The 22,019-nt window shown below is 50.5% G+C and overlaps 1 protein-coding gene across 1 annotated transcript in view; it reads left to right on the top strand.

Moving 5' to 3' along the window:
- Positions 1 to 22,019, top strand: part of TRIO (trio Rho guanine nucleotide exchange factor) — a 357,377-nt gene that overhangs the window by 252,358 nt on the left and 83,000 nt on the right. The window contains exons 32-34 of the mRNA XM_068990530.1: positions 2,543 to 2,685; positions 3,266 to 3,365; positions 17,983 to 18,226. Of these exons, the coding sequence (XP_068846631.1) occupies positions 2,543 to 2,685; positions 3,266 to 3,365; positions 17,983 to 18,226 (487 nt within the window). The remainder of the gene's footprint in view (positions 1 to 2,542; positions 2,686 to 3,265; positions 3,366 to 17,982; positions 18,227 to 22,019) is intronic.

Raw genomic sequence — 22,019 nt, 5'->3', positions numbered from 1 at the left:
TGTGAAGTGCAAGTTGCCCAGTCGTGTCTGACTCGTTGCAACCCCATGGACTGTATAGTCCTGGAGGCCAGAATATGAGAGTGGGTAGCCGTTCCGTCCTCCAGGGGATCTTCCCAACCCAGGGATCGAACCCAGGTCTGTAATATTGCAGGTGGACTCTTTACCAGCCTAGCCACCAGGGGAGCCTGAGGTGGCGGTGGTGAAAAACTGAAGCTGTCAGTCGCTCAGCGTGTCTGACTCTCTGCAGCCCCATGGGCTGTAGCCCGCCAGGCTCCTCTGTCCATGGAGTCCTCCAGGCAAGAATGCTGGAGTGGGTGGCCGTTCCCTCCCCTGGGGGATCTTCCTGGCCGGGGGCTTGAGCCTGGGTCTCCTGCACTGCAGGACTCCCGCATCACTGTCACAGTCGCCGGGGAGGCCCAGTGGCGGCAGTGGTGATGGTAACGGTGGCAGCGGCAGTGCTGGCGATGGCCTAGTAGCTGTAGAACAAACTCATGACCTTTTTCACTTTTATCGTCTGAAAAGGAGTTTTATTTCTAAATCCTTTCTTAAACAGATTGAGACTACCTAGAGTATGAAGCAGACTTTTCCCTTCTCCTAACCAAGTGGGACCTTTGCTGTTGTTCAGATGCTAAGTTGTGTCCAACTCTTTGTGACCCCACGGGACCACAGCATGCCAGGCTCCTCTGTCTTTTGCTGTCCCTCGGAGTTTGCTCAAAACTCACGTCCTTTAGGCAGACAAGTGGCCCGTGGCCACTTGAGTCGATGATGCCATCCAGCCGTCTCATCCTCTGTTGCCCCCTTCTCCTCCTGCCTTCAGTCTTTCCCAGCATCAGGGTCTTTTTCCAGTGAGTTGGCTGTTTCCAACAGGTGGCCAAAGTATTGGAGTTTCACTTTCAGCATCAGACCTTCCAGTGACTATTCAGGGTTGATATCCTGTAGGATTGACTGGTTTACTTAGTCCTCCAGCTGCATTATCTTTGTTTTACTGTTTCTGAAAAATTGGTACCTTTTTCCCGTGTTTAATTTTTTCAAGGTTAGGAGAATTGCTCTCCATAAAATGTAATATTCGGCTTGCTTTATTTAAATGACTGGGATCTTCTTTATTGCTGAACCGTGGCATGGGTCTCCTCTGCGGTTGAAACCCTGCCAGATGTTCTCACTCAGTCACTTCCCTTTGTTTAACCTCCCAAACATCTGTATCAGGCGTGTAAATTCCAACAGTTCCGTGTCATTCACAGTTTCCATCCTGAGACACTTACTTCATGCACAGACTCCCCAGCTGCCTAATCTTTCTGCCTCCCTCCCCAGGAGAGGTGGGTTTCAACTGCTCTCCTGGCCCCGGATCTGGGAAGAGAAGCAAGAGGCTCCCTCTGTCCTTCATTTATTTCCCTCAATTTTCCCTCAACTGAGCAGACACATCCTCCAGTTAAAATATGTTATTTAGAAAGAGAGTTCTCAGTCTTAATTTCCTTTCCCAGCATGGGCCTTGACAAAAACAAGATCCACCATGAGAAAATGCTTGGGTTCCCCTCCCTGCCTGATCTCATGAATCGTCCCACTGATGATTGTTGTAATCATTCTCAGGGAATTATGCTTATATCATAGGAGGTGGATGTTTTCCTTGAGGAAATTAAAAACTGTTGCTAAGGCCCAGGTCATGTAAAAAGGGAGGGGGAAAGAAAAAAAAAAAAGCCTACCTCCTTTGAGGCATCGTGAAAGAAAAATCTGGAAACTATGATGCCATATGTGTGCATTCAGTCAGCGCCTGTTGAGTGTCTGTGATGTGTCCTTTGCAGAGAACCTTTGTCCAGTGATGCAGTGGAGTTGAGGGAAGTCCGCCATATGTAACTGGCTACAGTGGGCTGCCCTGGTTTATCCCAGCGGCCTAACGCATGGTGGATTCAGGCAGAGTTTGAGGGGATGGGTGTGTGTGGATGTCCACCCCCAGGAATGCTGGCCTCTTCACCTGCTGGCAGTGTGACCTTGGGTACATTTCTAACGTGTTCAGGCTGCGGGTCCTTCTTTACGGCAGGAGGATTAGGGAGGCCTCGACTCCATAGGGTGCGAGTGGGGGTGGGGAGCGGGTGCAAGTGGAGAATCAGTGCAGCTGCACCCGTTGATCGTGAGTCCAAGGGGCGAGGTGGCAAGATGGGTGGGGTGGGGGGCCGCTGGTTCAGGTTGTTCCTGGTGCTCCAAGGGCCATGGGCCACTTGTCTGCCTAAAAGGACCTCAGGACATTTGGGTTTGGGGGCAGCTCTGTTTTCCTAGAATTTACCCAAGGCTGCTTAAAAAGTCTTGGGGCTGGGGAGTGATCGATTGCTAGACTATTCAGAGATCTGGAATATCATCAATGCTATACAGAATGAAAAGGGTCCAGATGACAGAATATTCAAAATTAGGGTCGTTTATTGGGTGGCACATTAAATACAGGATGTGGTTGCTTTTCTGCTGAAAAGTTATGTTTTAAATGAACAACTCACAGAATGTGGGGACCTGAGTGTGGTCAGTGCAATACCCTGACCAGTTCTCACCCTCTGTCTAGGCCTCCAGTATTGAGAACAAGCAGGACTGGATCAAGCATATCCGGGAGGTGATCCAGGAAAGGACCATCCACCTGAAAGGCGCCCTGAAGGAGCCCATTCACATCCCCAAAACGGCTCCAGCTACGAGACAGAAGGGAAGGAGGTCAGTGTCTGGGGATGTTTTTCCAAGTTGGTGTTTATTTAAGGGCAGTAACAAGGCAATGTTTACTTACTAGTTTTCAGAAATTATTTTTAAATACAATTAAAATACAATTCACACATAGCATCATTCTTCCTAATGAAATTGCTTCATCAAGACAACAGCCTCCTTCACCTTAAAGCCACTGAGAGTCTACCCGCACATCCCTAGTTCTCTTCCTTTTCCAACCGTTAATCCATGTGCATGTGTGAATAGTGCCTGTGACCTTGGACGAGTTGTGTAGCACCTACACGCGTTTGCTTCTCGTCTCTAAGACGGCACTGACCATTTCGGCTGTATTTGATCACTGGGAGAACCAAGTGCAGTGGTAGGCGGTAGACACGCAGCCCAGGGTCCAGCCCAAAGCCTGTCCTCACTGAAGAGTGATCGGCCGTCATCAATATTAATATCAGCCACAATCATACAGACCGATTCCCACTTCTTTGAATAAATCTGTTCTCTGTCCACTGTCTGATGGACGCTCGTCACCAGTCTTGAGGCACAGACCCAGCAGTGTCAGGAATCTGCATTTTTGTGTCTCCAGGGATGGAGAGGATTTGGATAGCCAAGGAGACGGCAGCAGCCAGCCAGATACGATTTCCATCGCCTCCCGGACATCTCAGAACACGCTGGACAGCGACAAGGTGAGCGGGAGCTGGCCCTTTCTTGGGGGAGGCGCATATAGCCAGTCTCCGGTCTGTCGATAAAGGATAGTTTGTCATCAGCGTTTCAAAGAGTTGCCATGGGTTACAAAGGGTGCCAGGAGCGAAGACGGAGTGTCAGGATGAGAGGACTTGAACCCTGAGGATTCAGGAAAACAGTCATTCATCCTCTCCAGTGCCGTAGCATGGTTCTCTGTGAGAGTGTCCTAAGGTTTTGTGTTTAAGCTTTTTTATTTTAAATTAAGCAGAAGACCCTATTGTCTGACATTAAATCTTACACAGAGCCCTGGTGCATAAAAGCAGGGCTGCTCTGACTGAAGCAGGAGCAGTGGCATCTGCAGAGGGTGCGGGAGGCCTTGAGTCGCCATGGACTGACCACCAGGAGGCCCCCGGCTGGGCCTGCACCCGTGCTGACCACCAGGAGGGAGGGTCTGATGTGCATCGGAGAAGTCTAGATTCACCTTCTACAGCAGTGGCCTACAGAGTCCCGTAATCCTGTCTCGATAAAATCAATAAACCTACAAAACAAACCGATAGGAAAAGGTGGACGCCTGGGTTTATGTGATACACAGGTGACTAGAGGACCCTGTAAAGGCCAGTGGAGGGCATCGATGTCCACAGGGGCCTCTGTCCCTACCGAGAGGAACACCTGCCCGGTTCCCTTTCTAGAGGACCAGACAAGGTTCTTGAAACAAATTATTTAACAGCAAGTAGGGGTTTCGTTGGGCTTGCCTCAGAGCTCAGTTGAAAGAGAGTCTGCCCACAATGTAGGAGACCCTGGTTCGATTCCTGGGTTGGGAAGATCCGCTGGGGAAGGGATAGGTTACCCATTTCGGTATTCTCGGGCTTCCCTGGTGGCTCAGCTGGAAAAGAATCTGCCTGCAACGCGGGAGACCTAGGTTCGATCCCTGGGTTGGGAAGATCTCCTGAAGAAGGGAAAGGCTACCCACTCCAGTATTCTGGTCTAGAGAATTCCATGGTTCGTATAGTCCATGGGGTCGCAAAGAGTCGGACATGACTGAGCAACTTTCACTCACTCACCTGGGGGTTTCCTTGGTCTTGCCGTCGGTTCAGGATTCCTAGGTAGTTTCTCACTGTTTGACCCTGGACTTCCCCGCGCGAGTCCTTAGTCCCAGGATCTAGGGTCTGTCTGTACTCAGCGACAGCTCACTCCCCGCCCTGACCTCCAGTCTCTCGGGAGCGACTGCTGTCAGAGAGAGCCCGGCATCGGGGCCGCTTCCCACAGCTGGTCTCAGAGGCCCAGACGTGGCTCTTTTCTCACTCAGCTTTGCAGAATTCACAGTATTAACTGTTGTTTCCAGGACAGAAGTAAGTAGGTTTAAAAACGTTGTTTTCCTCACCACTTTCATGTTTTCAGAATCCTTCTAATTCGAGTAATTAGCTCTTTACCAGCCTCCTTTTTGACTTCACTAAGTAATAAGTCCCAGAACTTAGACTGCTTTGAGTACCAGGATTGGAGAACAAAAAAAAAAACAGTGTCTCATTTGATTTTGTTCCGAGCTCAGTGTATTACATTCAGCAAGTATTTCTTGCCAGTAGTAATAACGAGGAATAAGATAAATGAGCTGTTCAGGCATTCAGTGCCTAATAGCCTCTCTCTCTGCAGCCCTACCCGTAGTCTTGCGGTTAAGAAAATAAATTGAACTTGGACATTTTTCTTTAGAGTAATCCCGAGTATTTTCTTAAAAAAAAAGATAATAATAATTGAGGTAATTGGGTTATCTAAATAGTCGCACAAGACTTCCACCTGAAGGAAAAGTCCGAAATAACCGTGGCTTATGCCGAGGGGACCAGCCACCTTCATCCAGACCCACTCACAGTCCCCCTGAGGCTGACTGAGCATCACACACCCGCTGGGGCCCACCAGGCCCCAAACTCAGAGTCTTACCGGATATTCTCCCGTGGATGTGGTCTGTGTTTATCTGAGTTTGTGGCCCGGTGTCAGGATGCAGCGCTTTCACTGCTGAGGGTGTGGGTTCAATCCCTGGACCAGGAACTAAGATCCTATAAAAGCAAGGTGCTAGCTATACATACATACGTGTGTATGTAAAGTCTATTCTAAGAATAAGTTATTTGAGTGAAATTGCCAGAGAAACCTACCTGTAAAGAGTTCTGCCTTTTGGAAAGGATGTTAAGGTCTTTTCCGGGGATTGGTTCTAGAAGAAAGGTAACTTTGTTTCTCTCTGGTGGTTTCTGTGTAGATGGGTGGTAAGAGTTTGGAAGTAATCCCTGCACCTGGTAAGGGGGGCTCCTGGTTCTCCAGCCCCCAACTCTGGGGTGCAGCTGCCCAGCACCAGGCCGTGCCTGCAGTTGACCGGAGTCCACAAGAGGTTTACCTCAGACATAAAGCTCCGTCCTGAAGTTGGGAAGAGTTCACTTGTTCTGCTTGGAATAGGCCTCTAGGAACTCAGAATCGAGCCTGCACAGCTCCTGTAGAAAAAATAAGGCATTATCCTAGGAACTGTTGCTTTTAAGGCAGCAAGTTCTAGTACCTTATGAGAGGGAAGGAATCAACCACTCACAGAAGCAGAAATTAGTCATTTTACACTGGAGATCTACTGGGGTATTGGAATTATTCAAGAGCCGCCTCTTAAGTATTTTATCCCTGAAGGTAATTCACCAGTTTTGGTTTACCTCCTCTCATACCCAGCCTCTGAACTTCCTTCCTTGGCTCAGAAACGCCCACCCGCTCCCAGCGCCACTTCTTCAAGGCGGCCTGTAGTCAGTCCTCCACCCGTGCCCCCAGGGCCGCGGAGGCAGTGACCTCATTCTCAGCATGATGTCCTCATGACTCTGAAGCATGGGCAGTGACACGCCAAAGCTGTTGACTGAAGTGGAGGTGGCTATCTCATTGAAGCCACAGGGCTTCAGTAGGCTCAGAAGTACATGGAAGGGCTGACATGTCCTCCTCAGGCCGTGGAGCTGCAGGGGCTTGTCCCCTCTACTCTGGGCTCTGCATTGAGGAGAACAAGCTGCGTGGATGCGTCCAAGAGTGGGGTTTGGAGGGGCCACACCCCTGGAGCCTCATACAGGCCATGGCCCATGGCTGTGACCACACACACAGGCCTGCACACGTGTGTTCTCTGCTTTCTTCTTGCAGCCATCTCCCTGTCTGTACTTCTCCGATAGAACGTCTCAGGGTCAGTCGATGGCTAGGGAGGATACATTTAGGAAACAGCCTCCTTTTCTGCGTCAGTTTGTAAAATGCACTATTGCGCTAAAGTGGGCTTAACCAGAAACCCTCCTCTTATCTCTGAGGCAGTTAACTTTTCGTATGTCTCGAGGTTCTTCCCACCCTCCATATTTCAAGTTTAAACAGCCTCTGCTGACAGAGGCAGATAGATCTGGCAAGCGCAGTTACTTAACTATATTCTGCCTCTTGGACCTCATTTAGGATGTCTGTTATGAGTTAGTTGTTATCATGGAGTTTTGTTCCCTTTCAGAAACTGGGTGGGGGGATGTTTTTGACTTGGCCTCTTGGAGAATTCTTGAAGAAAAGTTATCTGCCCAGCGCCATAGTGACTCTCAGACGAGGCACAGAAGGTTTTGAGTCTGTGAAGGAGGGGCCGCTGGAGACCCCTGCTTTCCAGGGGACGCCAATGCAGTTAGCTGATGCAGACCACGGGTCCCCACGAGGACCTTTCGTTCCTTGAAACGTCGGTTTTGAAATAGGCCATCTCTCTGTCTCAGATGTAATTCAGCACTGATTCCCGCTCATCTCAGTGGTATTGTGCTGATAAAGCGATCTCATGAAATTATGATTTGGGTTCCAAAGGAATCAGACGCTTGCCAGATTCTTACCTCATTTGTCCTAAGCTTGCCTCCCCGAGGTAGGGAGGAGAAGCCTCCGGGGCACCGAGGGGACGAGGGAGGCCTGATGACCCTCACAGGGCCACCCAACAGTGGAGTGGGGAGCCAGAAACCGAATGTGCATTTAATTACCTGGTGACTCTACGCCCTGTTATTCCGCACTCAAGCTGAGTACAAGCTAAGTACTTTTAGCATATTAAAGAAGCAGTATTTAATATTTTTTTCCTTCTATCCACTTTATTAGTCTTGTGGTTTGCTTCATATAACAAAAATTTATATATATAAGGAAAATAGAAAAATATGAGGGTCAAATATAGGCTTCTATAGAACAGAGCTGGAGAAGGCAATGGCAACCCATTCCAGTACTCTTGCCTGGAAAATCCCATGGATGGAGGAGCCTGGTAGGCTGCAATCCATGGAGTCGCTAGGAGTCGGACATGATGGAGCGACTTCACTTTCACTTTTCACTTTCATGCATTGGAGAAGGAAATGGCAACCCACTCCAGTGTTCTTGCCTGGAGAATCCCAGGGACAGGGAGCCTGGTGGGCTGCCGTCCATGGGTCGCACAGAGTTGGACACAACTGAAGTGACTCAGCAGCAACAGCAGCATAGAACAAAGCATCTTGAAATTGGGATGGAAAAAGTAGCCAAGGCAAGCCGGTACAGCCTGCCAGAAAGGGGCCCAGGCCAGCAGGGGGCCAGATGTGAGCTTTCTTCAGGGCTAAGGCCATGCAGGTCTTATTTGTAATGAGCAAGACGTTCACTTGAGGTTGGTACTTGGCATGCTCTGCCCTAAGCTTGTGATGTGAATGTGTGAGTCCGCACATTTAGAAAAATAAACGGTTTCAGTTATTTTTCATGAAGTGTATCTAGTGCTACGTTGAGGATATGAAATTTTATGCAGTTTAAAAAGTCAGTAAACCTCTGGGAAGCGACAGTCTCCACTGTAGGAACTTGGACGGGTTTACACAGATAGTAGTGCTGTGGCAGTATGTAAAGTAATTAATGCCAGTATGTTTTAAAATGTGGCTGGATTCACATGTTTAAGAAAGGAAACCTGCGTCCAGCCTACTTAGGAAGTGTCTTCCGCTTGCATTCAGCCTCACTGCTCACATACCTGGCCTATGTGCCAGCCCCCTTAAGCTCATGCTCTCTCCTTTGCCCGAAGCTGCCAGAAGCAAGAGGGAGCCTTGACTCAGAGATTCCGCCCCATGGGCTGGCTTTGCCAGAACCTCCCAGGGCCTCCGGTAGGTTTGCCCGCGTAGTCATGAAATTGAGTCACGCCATCCGGAAGCCTTTCCATTGACAGCACATAGTTTTAATTCCCAGGCATCAGAGTCCTGACTCTGCCCAGACGGTAACAAGAGTAGAGTAAGCAAAGTCTTTAATGACCAGCAGCAGATGTTTGAGCTTCTCTGGTGGCTCAGATGGTAAAGGATCTGCAGGTCAGGGACGATTCCCTGGAGGAGGAAGTGGCAACCCACTCCAATATTCGTGCCTGGAGAATTCCATGGACAGAGGAGCCTGGCGGGCTACAGTCCATGGGGTTGTAGAGAGAGTCAGACACGACCGAGCAGGGAGGGGCTCCCAGCCAGGCCTCTGAGCTCTGCTGCTCAGCAGCCTCTGCACCCGTTCCCTCATCTGTAAAAGCAGACAGTACTGCTCCCTCCTCCAGGGCTGTGCTAAAAGTGTGCGTTTAGAACAGTGGCTTGCATGTCCTGAGTGCTGCATAGGTTTCAGCTGTGACCGTGTCTTCATTTGAAAAAGCGCCTCCTTCCCAGCCACTCAGTATTTGCTGTTGCACTCGATATACAGCGGCCTCTTACTGAGCACTTTTTTTGTTGTTTTATTTTTTTTAATGTTTAATTAGAGCATAATTACTTTATTGTGATGACTTTTGCTGTAAGTCAACGTGAATCGGCATCAGGTGTATGTGTGTCCCCTCCCTCTGGAGCTGCCCCCCCCCCACCCCGCTCCCTCCCATCCCACCCCTCTAGGCTGTCACGGAGCACTGGCTCTGGGTCTCCTTCATCAGACACTGAACCCCCACTGGGGGTCTGTTTCACATACAGCATGTATATGTTTCAGCGCTAATTGCTCATATCATCCCACCATCTCCTTCCCCTACTGTGTCCAAAATGTCTGTTTCTCCTTTGCTGCCCTGCAAGCTGGATCATCAGTACTATCTTTCTAGACTCCACGCGTGCGTGCCAAGTCACTTTAGTCGTGTCTCACTGCAGCCCTATGGACTGTAGCCCACCAGGCTCCTCTGTTCATGAGATTCTCCAGGCATGAATACTGGAGTGGGTTGCACTTCCTCCTCCAGGGGATCTTCCCTGACCCAGGGATCGAACCTGCATCTGCTGCAACTCCTGCGACGAAGGCTGATTCATTACCTCTGAGCCACCGGGGAAGCCCTCTAGACTCCATATGTATGTGTTAATATGCGATATTTGTCTTTCTCTTCCTGACTTACTTCACTCTGTGTGATAGGCTCTAGGTTCATCCACCTCATTAGAACTGACTCAAATGGGTTCCTTCTTATAGCTGAGTAATATCCCATTGTGTATTTGTACCTTATCCATTAGCTGAGCACTCTTGATTGCAATGGATTTAGAAGCTGTGTTTATTAGAATCTCGAAGGTGTACTAAAGGTAAATTGCTCAGATTTAGCGCCTGGACTTTTGCATCTTGATGTCTCAGCAGTAAACACTGACCACATACCGAATGGGCAGCCTCTGAAGAAGGGGAGATTCTCGCTTGAGACGTTTTCCCAACCACTCTTCTTCAATCCTACCACATGAGCTGCACACGTGTAGGGTGATGACTCCGTGCTCTTCACGAGGTTGATCCCCAGGTGTGAGGCCATCATCCCCTGTGCAGCCCAGGCTAGGTGCTGCCCTGCAGGAACAAGCAGGGGACACCCTCCCTGCCGGCAGCCTGGCAGAGGTGGCACCTGGCATTGGTTCCCTCTATCTTTCTAAGTGACTGTGGCTTTTTAAGTGCGCCCATAAAGCCACAAAATGAATGCAACCTTTGCTGACTTGAGTTCGGTTCAGTCGCTCAGTCGTGTCCAACTCTTTGCCACCCCATGAATCGCAGCACACCAGGCCTCCCTATCCATCACCAACTCCTGGAGTTCACTCAGGCTTACGCCCATCGAGTCCGTGATGCCATCCAGCCGTCTCATCCTCTGTCGTCCCCTTCTCCTCCTGCCCCCAATCCCTCCCAACATCAGAGTCTTTTCCAGTGAGTCAACTCTTTGCATGAGGTGGCCAAAGTACTGGAGCTTCAGCTTTAGCATCATTCCTTCCAAAGAAATCCCAGGGTTGATCTCCTTCAGATTGGACTGGTTGGATCTCCTTGCAGTCCAAGGGGCTCTCAGGAGTCTTCTCCAACACCACAGTTCAAAAGCGTCAATTCTTCAGCACTCAACCTTCTTCACAGTCCAACTCTCACATCCATACATGACTACAGGAAAAACCATAGCCTTGACTAGACGGACCTTAGTCGGCAAAGTAATGTCTCTGCTTTTGAATATGCTATCTAGATTGATCATAACTTTTCTTCCAAGGAGTAAGCATCTTTTAATTTTATGACTTGAGTTGCTCAATCAGAAAAACAGAGATCCTCCCACGCTAGGGTAGAGCGCTTAAGTTCTACGAAAACGCAGATTTTTTTCACAAGTACAACTTCAGGGATAACAGCAACAGAAGTGTTTCAAAAAAGAGTGGCGGATCAAGAAGTGCTTTTCAATGTAAAGGTTATGGTACCCATCAAAGTCACTGTTGACGACGGTGGCCCATCTTTGATTCCGACTCAAGGTGAAAGGTTTATTCTGCCTGTTCTTTTGTGGGAGGGACCAGTCATCTGGCTACCTGCCTGCCATGCCTTAGTTTTTCAGGGGATAAAGAAAGAGGCCTTTCAAATGAACATTTCTGGATAAGTGCTGCTCACTCAGGAAACACAGCAGGCAGGCTCCTCTGGGCTCCCTTGTCCTACCCATGGTCTTGCTTTCCAGGCGGTGACTGAAAGTAGCACACGTGGGTCCAGCCGCCTGCTTCCTGACCTTCCTTCCTTTTCCCGCTTTTCAGTCAACGAAGCTCTTTAGTCCTGCCCCGCAGCTCAGCTCTCAGCACCTGCCCAGCACGGTCCGGTGCCTCTGGTTCCGACAGGTTCAGAGTGAGGGCAAGTGCGGCATGAACCCAGCTTCTGCAGAGCTCAGAGGCCTGGGACCGGGAGCTGTCTTCTCTCTGCTTTGCCTGGCTTTTCTTTCCACACTTAAAGTTTGCCTTTTCAAATATATCTTTCCAGGTGAACTTGGCATGCTTTTGTTTTAACTTTTTATGTATTTATTTTTGGCTGTGCTAGGTTTTCCTTGCTTTTGCACAGGGTTTCTCGAGTTGTGGCAAGCCGGGGCCATCCTTCATTGCCAAGTGCCCAGGTTTCTCATTTCAGTGGCTTCTCTTGTTGCAGAGAACAGGCTCTCGAGTGCTCAGGTTTCAGCCGTTGTGACCCCAGAGCCCAGAGGCAGTAGTTGTGGCACACGGGCTTAGTTGCCCCAAGGCATGTGGGATATTCCTGGCCCAGGGATGGAAGCCATGTCTCCTGCATTGGCAGGCATACTCTTAGCCGCTGCACCACCAGGGAAGTTTGAGCTTCTTGACACCATAACTGTCCATTGCATCTTACGTGTGTCACAGTCAAGGAAGACTTCCAAGAGTTATTGTAAAGTCAGAACTGCTTGTGATCACATTAGTAATGGGGAAAGGGTTGCTGCTGCTGCTGCTAAGTCGCTTCAGTCGTGTCCGACTCTGTGCGACTCCATAGACGGCAGCCCACCAGGCTCCCCATCCCTGGGATTCTCCAGGCAAGAACGCTGGAGTAGGTTGCCATTTCCTTCTCCAATGCATGAAAGTGAAAAGTGAAGGTGAAGTCGCTCAGTCGTGTCTGACTCTTCGCGACCCCATGGACTGCAGCCCACCAGGCTCCTCCATCCATGGGATTTTCCAGGCAAGAGTACTGGAGTGGGGTGCCATCGCCTTCTCCAGGGGAAAGGGTTAATCTCCCTGAAAAAAAAAAAAACTATACCCAGAGTTTCTTTCCTCAATAAAATGTTGGATTTGGTAAGCTGCTGCTTTGGGAAAAGCTTTTTCTCTCATAGATTTATTTTTGTTTTCTTTTTTCTTTTTTTCCCCCCTTCTTTCTCTCGGCAGGGGGCGAGTGGTGAGAAACATGGCATTTTTGCCATCTTAGCCATTTTTCAGTTCTCGCAGATTTCTTTTTTTCACCCGGATGTGCAAGAGACTCACAGCGGTCCTCTTGGAAATGCAGCAGCAGGTTTTATGATAGCCTGTCCTGTGAACTTGGCCTTGGGGTTGGGGTGAGGAAGGGGCCCTGGTGGTCACGTGGTTAGGATGGCCTCTGATAAGTCCAGTCCTCTGGCCTCCACCAAGTGGCCCAGGGAGCAAGCTGCTGGGTGGATGAGAGGCTGGGTAATGGGTGTCCTGGGGGGGTTGTTCTGGCTGCCGGCGTGGCCTGTCTCTTGTAACCGCAGCCACTGACGGAGCCATGCTTTCCAGTCCCCTTGAGCCGAGGAACCACTTTCTGCTCTGTGTGTCTCCTGCAGAACTGCAAGACCCTTAGCGCGGTTTCTAAGCGCCCGCGTTGTCCTGGGCTGGAGGATGTGACTTTGCGGGTTGTACACTCTGCCCTGGAAGGGAGGTGGCTTTTATTAGCCTGCGTCTCTCCTCCTCCTGAAGTGCTGCTCTCAGAAAGTTGATCCGACACCCACCTGCAATCAATCTGAGGTTCTGGAAGCAGGTTCACTTGTAGTGAGGGCTACACCATCCTCGTGTGAGTCGTCAAGAGCCCCTCTTCCTCTGGCGGAGCCTGGCCCACAACTCACCTGGGAGCTGGTCATTCGAGCCAGGTGCTGGCTGTTGTCCTTCCCAAAGCTGTGTATTCTTGGAATACAAACACACCTCATTACAGAGCTCTAGGGAGGGGCTGCTGGAGCCCAACAGGCGGGTGAGAAGCCCCCAGCCACGGCTCCGCTTCAGTCACTGTCCTTGCCTGGGTTCAGGCGAAGGAAAATAGTAAAACGTGGTGTCTCCAGAAAACGTAAAAAGTCAATTCTGTCCTGTGTGGCGGTTGTGGAAGGTTTGTATGCCTGCAGCACAGGGTAAAGAATCCGCCTGCAGTGCAAGAGTCCTGGGTTCGGTTCCTGGGACGCTGCAAGTGTTTCTTCCTTTTGGGTGAAACAGCCGCTTATTCATTTTCAGTCATTGAGAGAATTCAGGCAAAGGGATTCTGGTCTGATTCTGCTAACTGTGCATGCATCTGGGTCCTTGGAGTTCCCCTGGCCGCCCTTTCAGAGGGACGCAGTTGGTCTTGGAGGAGGCATTTCATTATAAAGTATCCGCGGGCCCTTGCTCCAATTAAGACCATTTTACTACCACGCTTTTTAATCACCACATGTAATTTTTTTAAGGTGAAAAACAGAAATAGTGGGAAAAAATACCTTCTAATGAGAATGTCACAAGAGTTACTGTATGCCATGGGGATTGAGATTTTCATAAATTACAATCCTAAACTGCATGCGGTAAGGAGCCCATGATACAAGTCCATAAAATATATAGATGTGAAAAAAGATAAGGTGAAAACTTTAACAAAATGGGGTTGAAAAGGAAAAGTTAATTTCTAAACTAGATAAATGGAATGGTAACTCCTTCAACATAGTGATGAAATTATGTCACTAGGGGTAGAAATATCACTGGTAAAGAAAGACCTGTTAATGATGTAAAATATATATATAATTATGTATAACAACATATAGCCTAAACTTTTTCTTACCAGGAGTTTAACTCTACTTGAAAGGCTATAATGACTTGCACTGATACTTCAAAATAGTTATTTTAAGTCTTTCATACAAAAAAGTTTTTGTTTGTTTTTTTAAATTAATAAGCCTGGTTTTAAAGACTAGCTTTGGAATAAGTTTAAAATATTCAAACGTGAACACCGAGACAGAAATTCACGGGTTATCTCTTTTCTGGACTAGAAAATGTCCATTTAATCCTCCTCTTATAAATTCATGCAGGCGATTCTTATGGGAAAACTCAGCTTATTCTTAGGGGCAGTGCCGAGAAGATATGATTTTTTTTTTTGGACGATAATTCTAGCACTGTTTGAAAATATTCTTCTGATACTAGATTTTGTTACTAAGTTCCCTAAAGCCTTTGAAAAAGAATTTTGACTCAGTATGCAGTTCTTTGTCAGAACAGGCTTGATTTTCATTTCTCAGGCCCTGTCAAGGGCACAGATGTTTCCAATAGTTTTGATTACTGCGCGAGGGGCTGGAGCTTGGAGCCAGAAAGAGCATCCAGCTCCATCCCTCTGGGCCGCCCCGTCCTCTCTTCTCACCCTGCCCCCACGACAGAACCCTGAGCAGTCTGAGAAATCCCCTGCAATGGAGAAGGAGGCTGGCACAGGCTGGTGATGAGGGGGCAGTGTCTGAAGTTGAGCATCCCAGGGCAGAGCCAGGGTGGTGACTCGCCGGGACCACGCGTGCGGCAGGCCTGGTGGACTGGTGGCCATCCCAGGAGAGCTCAGCCAAGGGAAAGGGCTGTAGGAAGTGCAGGCCTGGGGGTGCTCAGCAAGCTGGGCTCCGCACCACCGCTTGTCCACGGGTCACGTTTCCCTGGGATGGGAAACAGTCCTCCTTTTCGTTACAGGGATTAACCGCTTCCATAACATGGGCTTTTTGGTTTTTTTTGTTTTTGTAACAAGGGAAATTCTTCTTCAGGCTGAGCCTCTGCCCTTAACCTTGTAACAGCAGCCCCTTCAATTGTTCGCAGAGAAGCAGGAGAGATTCAGCATGGTTTTTCCAGAGAAAAGTTTGTAAAATTTAGAAAGGGGGGTCAGTCACTGGTGGAAATAGTCCTTTGTGGCCTAGCAAAGAGAGTTCCTTTCATCGACATTTAAGCTTTATTTTGGACAAGTTTTGTTTTGCTTTCTGGGGTTGTCTAGTGGACATGTGTTTCTTATTCTATCTAAACTTGCTCTGGAAAGAAAGGCTTGGTTAGAGCAGGAGGGCAGCGGGGAGCACGGAGCACAGCAGCGGCCGCAGGCCCAGGCAGGGGGCACGGCTCCCAGCTCTCTGCCGGGGGCCAAAGGGGACGTGTCTTTGCACCTGCCGCAGCCCCCCGCCCGCCCGTCTTCTTGTTCTCGTGTGCCGATGCCTAAAGGGTAGCAGAGAACCAGGCACACGTCACACGCCAAACATAGCAGACTCCCTTCCCGGTGCCACAGAGGAAAAGCCCGTGTTTCGTTTTGCTTTGCAAACAGTGGCTTCCTTTATAGAGCAAACCTGTTTTACTGTTTTCACTCCGGCAAGTGTGTGAGCACTCGCTGGACGCAGAGCCCGGCCCGAGGGTGCTCCAGGAGGAGCCTGGCCCTCAGCCCCGGGGTCTCAGCGGTGCCTTGGATGGGCCCAGGCGTGCCCTCACACATGGGGAGGGCAACACAGACCTGCCTCCTGGTGCCGAGGGCAGACACACGCACACACACGGGGCTGGGACGTTCACAGGAGCGCAACACAGACCTGTTTCCTCGTGCCAAGGGTAGACACACACATACAACCCAAGACACGGCTCATGTCAGGGTTGAGGCATAATCTGTTTAAGGAGAAAGTTGCTAAGGATGGTAGACACATCTGAGGAGCGACTTCTCAGAGGGACTCGACAGGGACTTAGATGAGACAAACTGGGCAGGTAGGGCTCGAAGTAGAAGGGACTGTGGACACAGGGGAGCAAGACTTGCCTCCTAAGGGGACACGGCCGCTCGGGCTGTTAGGCACGTGAGGAGCCACGGAGCGTGCCTGGCGAGTGGGCTGGGCCCCTGTGACCGGAGCTTTGAGTCTTCTGCTAAGGAACGTGTATCTAGGAGGATGGCGTATCTGAGCATCTGGCAGCAGTGTTCAGGTACTTTGCAAAGAAAGTCTGGATCAGGCAGGCCCCTCAGGAGACCACTGCAGAAATCCAAGTGAAGTGAGCCGGGTGAGCGTGCAGAGGGAGGGAGCAGTCAGACACCCGAGAGTCTGACAGCGTTTGGAGGGTGGAGGCGCGCGACTGACGGCAGTACCCGAAAGGCAGCCCGGGACGAGTCATGTCCCAGACTCACTGCTTTGGAGAGACGGGGACGCAGCATGGAGGGTGTGGTTTGGACCCCACGCCGGGATGAGGGACACACTGGGGAGCCTGAGCCTGGGGCGGCCGGGCTGGAGGGCCAGAGGGGACCGCCCAAACACGGGGCACTGGTCACGAGACTCTTAACGTAGGAGGAGCGGTGGTGAGCATGCAGGTGAGCTGTCCCCAGGGAGCGTGCAGTCCGGGGCAGGTGGGCAGCACAGGGTCACGAGAGGCCCTGCGCCTTGTTTCCCAAGCAGGTCATGGAGTTGGTGCTCTTCATGGAGTTTGTGGGTAGGCTTCAGGGGGCCCAAGACTGAAGAGGAGTTTGGCCAGAAAACAGGAGTGAGCTGAGAGGAGAGGAGAAGGAAGAAGGGAAAGGTCTTTCAGGCCACAAGCCACGCGGCGAGTGGAGGGGCGTGTTGGGGTGTGGGGTGGAGCCGGGGCAGAGGGTCGGGAAGGTGCCGTGGGGGCTGGGGAGGGCTCTGAGGGTTTTGGAGAGAGATGTGTCTCAGGGTCCCAGGCTCACTGCTCTGCAGGGACCTCCCAGTCCAGGCAGCACGGGCGCCCAGGAGCCTGCCATCTCCAGGCCGCTCCACGCTCGCCAGGCCAGGGTGGACTCCGTCTCGTTTATCACCGCATCTCATAACAACCCCCCCAGAAAGCCTGCGAGCAGAGTGTGTACTCGTGTGTGCTGTGCCATTTGCCCAGTCACTTCAGTCGTGTCCAGCTCTCTTGTGACCCCGTGGGCTGCAGCCCGCCAGGCTGCTCTGTCCATGGGGGTTCTCCAGGCAAGAATACTGGAGTGGGTTGCTGTGCCCTTCTCCAGGGGATCTTCCTGACCCAGGGATCCAACCCGTGTCTCTTATGTCTCCTGGACTGGCAGGTGGGTTCTTTACCTCTAGAGCTAACTGGGAACCCCTTTACTTTAACTTTAAAAATGAGGAAGTTGACCTGTAAACAGGTTTAAACTGTGTGGGTCCACTTATAATAGGTGCATTTTTTTTTCCAATAAATAAGTATATGTGCTATAAATGTATTTCCTCTTCCTCATGATTTCCTTAATAACGGTTTCTTTTTTACTGGCTTACTTTATTGTCAGAATATGGTACACAGTGCACATGACATGCACAATGTGTGTTAGTCGGCCGTTTTTGTTATTGGTAAGGCTTCTGGTCGACAGTAGGCCTCTAGTTTGGGAGTAGTCAAAAGTTATGCACGGATTTTTTTTTTGACTGTGCAGGGGGTCGGAACCCCTAACACCCACGTTGTTCAAGAATCACCTGTCTGTGGTGCTCTTTGAGGAGGAAGTTATGTCTCAAGCAAATATTTGGACATGCATATAAAAAATCTTCAGGTTCTGACAGTGTAACACACTGGAAAATACGTTAGAATATGAAAAAGTAAAAAAAAACACTATTCCCTTGGTTTGGAAAGGAGGTAAATTCAGGGACGGGAAACTTGAGGACCCCCACTCAGCCGGCATTCTGTGCCCTGACGCAGCTGGGCGTGGGCGCCAGCCTCACCTGCTGCAGGCCTGTGGTGGGGGCACGTTGGCTGACCTGTGCCCTCTCCTCCCCAGCTGTCAGGCGGCTGCGAGCTGACCGTGGTGATCCATGACTTCACGGCCTGCAACAGCACCGAGCTCACCATCCGCCGCGGCCAGACCGTGGAAGTCTTGGAGCGGCCCCACGACAAGCCTGACTGGTGCCTGGTGCGGACCACTGACCGGTCGCCCGCGGCCGAGGGCCTGGTACCCTGCGGTTCCCTGTGCATCGCCCACTCCAGGAGCAGCATGGAGATGGAGGGCATCTTCAACCACAAAGGTAGGCGTTCGTGGGCGACCGTGGCATCCTCCCGGAGATGACAGCAGGGCTTGCGTCCACAGTTCCTGCAGCCCCATAAGAGGTGCAATCCCTGCTGGTCACTGGCACCCCGGGCCCTTCGTCACTGCATCCCTGGGCCTTTTTAATCCATTGGGGGCTGTGGTTGTCACCTGTCGCTCAGAAATAACGGTGCATCGGTCGCCTCGGTTCCCCAGACTGTGTTGTAAGATCTCAGGTTAGAGAAGGGGGAAGGGAGCCGTTCTCTTGGAAGCCAGTGTCTTTCATAAACAGAGCAGACAGAAAGGCAGTGTTCTCCTCCAGGTGATGCTGAAAAGAGGTGGGAGAGGTGGGACCACAGTCAGCGTCTCCCTAATCAGGCTTCACATTGTGGACTATTTTGTTTGTGTTAAATACTAGATGGTTGAGTGTGCAGGCCCTGGAAGCATAACTCTGCCATCTTTGTAGCCTGGTTAAGTGTCTCGGGGCATCTGAGACCCCCGGCCTCAAGTTCCCTGCCAGGAGAGGGAACACAGCTGGACCCCCAGAGGGCAGCGAGCTGAGTTGGGCAGGCCTCGGTGTCAGGAGTCTGAAGCTCTGACAAGAGAGATGGCTTTTGAAAGAAGTGTTTTTCCACTGAAATAGCAGGGTATTTGAACAAAACAGCGTTTGACATTGCTTGCAGACTTTGTTTAGACACAGGCAGCTGTCACAAGGCCGCTTTTCCACGTGTCAGGACAGGCTAGTAATGGCCTCCTAGCAAGTCTGATTATCTAAACATCCAGTGTGGCCACTGCTGGACTGATGTGACCTGCAATGGGGCCTGAGTGAATTGAGCTGGTCTGTAGGTGCAGGATACACACTGGACTACAAGACTTACAATGAAAACAGAATGTACAATTATTTTATAGTTGTTGCATGCTGATATGGCACTATATCTTATAGGATGAATTAAAGAAAATATACTATTGAAATCAATTCCACCTGTTTCTTTTTGCTACTAAATGATGACTGCTAGAGAATTGTAACTTTATATGCAGCGTGCAGGGTGTCTGCTCAGTAGTGTTGCTTAACCTCTCATCTTAGTGAGGAGCTGATAGGAGATTTTTAAGAGCTTTTCAGAAACACTGGTCTTTAGTTTCTAGAAAAATTCAGCATGGGTAGTTTCTGTGCTGTGAACCACTTTATATCAGTCTTTGTTTTCTGCAGTACAGATTTGGGGTTCTGCACTTTGTTCACCCTTCCTGAGAGAGCATCACATACTCTGCATGTTCCAGTTCTTTCCTGTTAGCATGGGGATGTCCCAGCTGCTCCCTCCAGTTGTCAGCTGTGCCCACTCTACCCTCATCCCGACACATCCTGGAGACAGTCCTCCGGCTCCTGAGCGTTAGTCACGGCGGTGACTCGGTGGAGCCGTGCAGGAAACAGCTCCTGACCGGCTTACCTCGGGAACGAGCCCCAACCGTGCTCGGAGCCCTCGGGGCCCAAATGTGACTTTATCGTCACCTCAGTCCCCAGCTGGAAGAATCGGGCTGTGATGTCTCCAGGGATCTGAAGGGAAAGGCAGAGAATTCTCAGATTTGGCCCAAAGCCGAGGCGTCTGCTTTCATTTCTGGCCAAGCTGCCTGTGAGGCAGTGTTGGGCCCGCCCTGCTGCGGTTCCGGGTTCAGGTGGTGTTGGACCCACCCTGCAGTGATACCAGGTTCAGGCGGCACTGGGCCTGCCCTGCTGTGTTACTGGGTTCGGGCTGCATTGGGCCTGCCCCGCTGTGTTACCGGGTTTGGGCTGCAATGGACCTGCCCCTCTGTGTTACCGGGTTCGGGCGGCATTGGGCCCGCCCCGCTGTGTTACCGGGTTCGGGCGGCATTGGGCCTGCCCTGTTGTGGTCCCTGAGCTCCAAGTTCAGGCAGTGGCCTGTTCTGGGCCCATTAGTGTTTCTGGGGTTGCATGATGTATTTAAAGTCCTCGAGTCTGAATTGAAAATAAAGTCCAACTCTTTTTTCCAAGTGTGTCTATTATGTGCAGAGGAACCCTGGTGAAATGAAGCTACAAATAACATTGGCTCTGAAAGACTTATTTTCTCATGTACCTTTCCCGTGGCGTGTTCTTTACTTCTCAGTGTTCGCAATTGCAGGCTAGCCGGGCAAAAAGAACCGTGTGTTTATCACACTTCACTTTGTCCTGAAAACCTCCTGTGGAGGTTGGGTTTGTGCTGGTTTTCTGGTTTAACTCCATTCTGTCCCCTGAGCCTTTTCTCTGATACTCTGTCTTCCCATCCCCTGAGACATGACTCCTGTCTTTCACAAACCCTCTGCTTTACTAAGAATGTGTTTCTTTGTTGAATAAAACCGGTTGTAAACTAACGGTCATTTAGCAGATCAGAGCTCAGAACCTGATCCATTTCTTCCTTATGTCTGGATTTTTTATTTTTCCTGCCATTTAGGGAAACTTGAGGTTGTCTGTTCCCTTACAGTGTTAGGACTTGGGTGGCTGATGGGGAGGGAAGAACCTGCCTTAGGCTCTTTGACAGACCTCTGCCAGAGCCTCCTGTCCACATTTAGGTCCAAGAAATCAGGCAATGACCAGGGTCTCCATCTAGAAGAGTCTTCAGCAAGTAGTCGGGGCAACAAGGGCCAGGGATTCAAAAGAGCCACAGGGACTGTGGGGCAAGAGGCCGCTGCCCCCTTGGGAGGCCCCACAGCCGCCCTCCTCACGCTGTGTGTGCTGGGCTGGGGGCGCTTGTTACTGGGAGGTGTCAGCAACTCCTTCTGAGCCCTTCTCATTCTGAGAGCCGGCTGGGCTTGAGGGACCCCCATCCCCACCCCACCCCACCCCTCCTCCCACACAGCTGGACTTCCAGCGCTCTCCAGGTCTCCTCCCGGCGAGATCACACAGACGGGCTGTGGTCTTTCCTGTAGTCATGTACAGATGTGAGAGCTGGACCATAGAGAAGGCTGAGCACCAAAAAATTGATGCTTTCTAATTGTGGTGCTGGAGAAGACTCTTGAGAGTCCCTTGGACAGCAAGGAGATCGAACCAGTCAATCCTAAAGGAAATCAACCCTGAATACTGAATCGGAAGGACTGACGCTGAAGCTCTAATATTTTGGCCACCTGATGTGAAAAGCCGACTCATTGGAAAAGACCCTGATGCTGGGAAAGGTGGAGGGCAGGAAGAAGTGGGGTGACAGGAAGGTGAGATGGTTGGATGGCATCACTGACTTGATGGACATGAGTTTGAGCAAGCTCCGAGAGATAATGAAGGACAGGGAAACCTGGCGTGTTGCAGTCCATGAAGTTGCAGGGTAGGACATGACTGAGGGACTGAACGGCAACAGCTTGTCTCTAGTCACTCACTGTTGATCTTTAAGGATAGTTTCTTCAGTGTCTGTGATTCTTGCTGCTCTGACCTTCCAGGTGGAAGGAACAAGCACATTTGCTAATCTCTAGTTACAAAATTTCACAGCCTTCGTGCCTCAGTTTTTTTCACAAGTCCCCAATCCAGACACCTTAAATTTCCAGTGTGAAAGACATGCCTATGGAGATTAAATGTCTCTGTATTTGGTCGTGTATGATTTGTAAGGACTGCAGTGTGGCTCTGAGTATAAATACTCAGGTCAGCCCAAAAGGCCCAGCACTCCCTGAGCACTTCCAGGGCCATGATGCTTTTCAGCAGGGCTGGAGTTGGAATGTGCTGGACGATGAGAATCCCTGGTAGCTAAGGGCTTCCCTGGTGGCTCAGCTGGTAAAGAATCTGCCTGCAATGTGGGAGACCTGGGTTTGATCCCTGGGTTGGG

The sequence above is a fragment of the Capricornis sumatraensis genome, chromosome 18, assembly GCF_032405125.1.
Source record: "Capricornis sumatraensis isolate serow.1 chromosome 18, serow.2, whole genome shotgun sequence".
NCBI lineage: Eukaryota > Metazoa > Chordata > Mammalia > Artiodactyla > Bovidae > Capricornis > Capricornis sumatraensis.
This window is presented reverse-complemented; position numbering and strand designations above follow the sequence as displayed.